The sequence below is a fragment of the Colobus angolensis genome, unplaced genomic scaffold (assembly GCF_000951035.1).
Source record: "Colobus angolensis palliatus isolate OR3802 unplaced genomic scaffold, Cang.pa_1.0 Scaffold170, whole genome shotgun sequence".
In the NCBI taxonomy this organism is placed as follows: domain Eukaryota; kingdom Metazoa; phylum Chordata; class Mammalia; order Primates; family Cercopithecidae; genus Colobus; species Colobus angolensis.
This window is the reverse complement of record NW_012114822.1, coordinates 1,170,813-1,173,957: the sequence shown is the minus strand read 5'-3', so window position 1 is coordinate 1,173,957 and position 3,145 is coordinate 1,170,813. Positions and strand designations below refer to the sequence as shown.

Sequence of the window (3,145 nt, the reverse complement as noted above, 5' to 3'; positions counted from 1 at the left end):
AAAAAAAAAAAAAAAAAAAAAAAGAATGATGAGTTTTCTAGCTGCCACAGTGATAGGCATTAGTTTGACTTCCTAAAACGACACATTTGCAAGATTATTCTTTGTGTAATCACAGAATCAGAAATAACAAAATACAGGCCAGGTGCAGTGGCTCACACCTGTAATCCCAGCGCTTTGGGAGGCCAAGGCGGGCAGATCACCTGAGGTCAGGAGTTCAAGACCAGCTTGGCCAACATGGTGAAGTCTCTACTAAAAATACAAAAATTAGCCAGGCGCAGTGGTGCATGTCTGTAATCCCAGCTACTTGGGAGGCTCAGACAGGAGAATTGCTTGAACCTGGGAGGCCAAGGTTGCAATGAGCTGAGATCATGCCACTGCACTCCAGCCTGGGTGACAGAGTGATACTCTGTCTCAAAACAAAAAACAAAAAACAAAAAACAAAAAACCAGATATTGTAACAAATAAATCAGCAGAAAGAAAATGCTTTATCTATTGAATAAAACAAAATTATTATATTGATTGATCTAGGAGATGAGTATGACTGGATCCAGGAGGACATCAATGTCCCACACTAAAATTTAAATGCGCCTGACTTTCCCCACTCTGTTAAGCCCTTTAACACCCACTTACTCACTGCTATGTCCCCAGTCTGAGCACAAAATCCTACACACAAAACTGACATTTATTTACATTTTGGTAAGTAAAAACGTCTATCTTGTCAAATGAATGTTTCCTCTAATATTTAGAAAGCTCAGTCCACAAATAATTGCCACAAATGAATACCACAGTCTTGCCATGTGCCATGCACTGTTCTAAGCCCTTCATTTGATCCTCCCAGCCATCCTATAAAACAGGTTCCCTTATTATCCCCAGATGAGAAAGTCAAGGCACAAGAGGTTGACTGACTGCTGTGTTCACACAGCTAGATTGTAGCATCCAATAAATATTTGTAAATGAATGAATTTTCATTTTCCTTTCCTTAAAAGGGAGCTCATTGGCCCTGACTACTAGACTAACTGAACCATACTTCCCACAGAACAGATCAAATGCACATGATAACTGAGTACTCACCAGCTGGGCAGTTACTACACAGATGCTGCAATGATCTTGTCCTCTCAAAGTTCAGAACCAGCAAAAGAGTGGCTACTATGTTGTAATAGCTGTTTCCCATGATGAAACCTGGTACAAGTATAATACTAGCAAAGCTGATTCCAAGAGAATTTTAATCAAATTAGCTGGTCTCACAAATGTCACTCTGCAAAAGGTAAACATTTCCAAGGAAAGGTGGTTTCTCCTTTCAAAATTATCTATTTGTAATCATTACCTATACAATTCTACAAGAGGAAAACTCAGGGTTTTTCAGGAACAATTAATGATGCAATATTATGGAAAAGTAGCAAATTCATAGAAACCACTACAACAAGGCAGGCATGATTAAACACACTGCTTTGTGCAGGTTTGCCAAAGTCTGAGGGTGCATTTTCCATCATGTTCTGCCGAAATGTGGAAATAACAACAGCCAGAACTTTTGGGGACTTTCATGGGTACTTTGCAGTACCATCCAGCAATAATGCCAATTACTTACTGCCCCTGAAATAAACTCCTTACAAAGAGAATCTGTCAGGGGCATCAGACAATTCAGTTCAAGAAGAAGCTATCACAAAATCACTCTTCCCCCCTTTAGCTGAACACCTAACTACTAACATGTGGAAAGACCTCCCTGTTCAACTCACTAACACATTTTCTTCAACAGAGACAAGCTTTGAGATGTGACGCTTGTATGGTAACAAAACTCAGGAGTGGAAAACTCTCTTCGGGCCAAGTTATTGATGTTTATTTAATGGGCTATTGAAGATAAGTTATTATAAATTAGAAGGAAAAAAAGTCTAGAAATGGGCAAAGGGAGCAAAAGTTCTATCCTCACCCCCTCTCAGTGCCCCCACCCACTCCCCCAAATGGACAGACCTTGAGATCTCAGGGCTGCTGGAGAACTTTCCACTCCTTGGTCTTCAGGCTTCTGCAGCTCTGGAGGACTTCAGGTCAAACATAGGAGGAGTGCAGTGACTCAGCCGGGGGCGGGGTCTCTTGGGAAATTCCCATCACAGCTCTGTGACAGCTCTGTGAAATTGTTCATTTCATATCTGCTGACCCCAAAATCCCCTAGAGCCCCTGTGCCTGCCTGATAATGGCACTTTAGACTGCTTCTTGGAAGCAGCTCTCTACTGTCAGGATGTGTCATAGTTGATGTAGGGAAAAGGATTTTGTCCCTTAACACAGCTGTCCAGGACAAACCATTTAGCATGTCCCTAAAATACTGGATTTGAGATTAGCGGGATGAAACCAACTTCAAAATCATGATCAGCATTTTGCCATATGCGGTCCCTTAACTCCACGTCACTGTAAAGCAATAGCTGTCATTACTTGAGCACAGCCGATGTGCCAGGCGTCAGAGGTGCACTGTGGTGAATACACACTGTCCTCGAAAGAACCCTAGAACTTTGTATGACTGCTGTTGTTACTGGGGGAACACTGTGCAAATGAGGAAATTGGGGCCGCAAGTGGAGTCAGAGCGTCAACAGGACAGGGAGCCTGCGGGGTTGGAACCCATGTCTGCCTGGTCCCTTGCCGTGCTCCTCGCTGCATGGGTGACAGAGGGAGGAAGGAGGGAGAAATGGAGGGAAATGGAAAAAGGGGAAGCACAGCAGTCGCACGGCAAGTGAATGACCAGGACTTGATTCGGTGAAGCTGAGAGCTAGAAGGGATTTTTAGAAAACCATGATTTCAAATTTTCTTAAAAAATAAATAAATAAAGGCGAAAGAGACCAGGCGTGGTGACTCATGTCTATAATCCCAACACTTGGGAGGCTGAGGTAGGTGGATCACCTGAGGTCAGGAGGTTTAGACCAGCCTGGCCAACATGGCAAAAACCTGTCTCTACTAAAAGTTAGCCCCGAGGGTGGTGGCGGTGGATCCCTGTAATCCCAGCTACTGAGGCTGAGACAGGAGAATCGCTTGAACCTGGGAAGTAGAGGTTGCAGTGAGCCGAGATCGCTCCACTGCACTCCAGTCTGGGCCACAGAGCAAGATTCCACCTCACAAAAAAAAAAAAAAAAAAAAAAAAAAAAAAAAAAAAAAAAAAAAAAAA

At 43.0% G+C, this 3,145-nt stretch overlaps 1 protein-coding gene across 1 annotated transcript in view; it reads right to left on the bottom strand.

Annotated features, from left to right (window-relative positions):
- TNFRSF9 (tumor necrosis factor receptor superfamily, member 9) overlaps window positions 1–3,145 on the bottom strand; it is a 28,254-nt gene that overhangs the window by 23,486 nt on the left and 1,623 nt on the right. The window contains exons 2-3 of the mRNA XM_011938249.1: window positions 1,966–2,118; window positions 1,072–1,255 (exon numbers count right to left, since the gene is read on the bottom strand). Coding sequence (XP_011793639.1) covers window positions 1,072–1,171 — 100 coding nt within the window. The 5' untranslated portion in view covers window positions 1,172–1,255; window positions 1,966–2,118. The remainder of the gene's footprint in view (window positions 1–1,071; window positions 1,256–1,965; window positions 2,119–3,145) is intronic.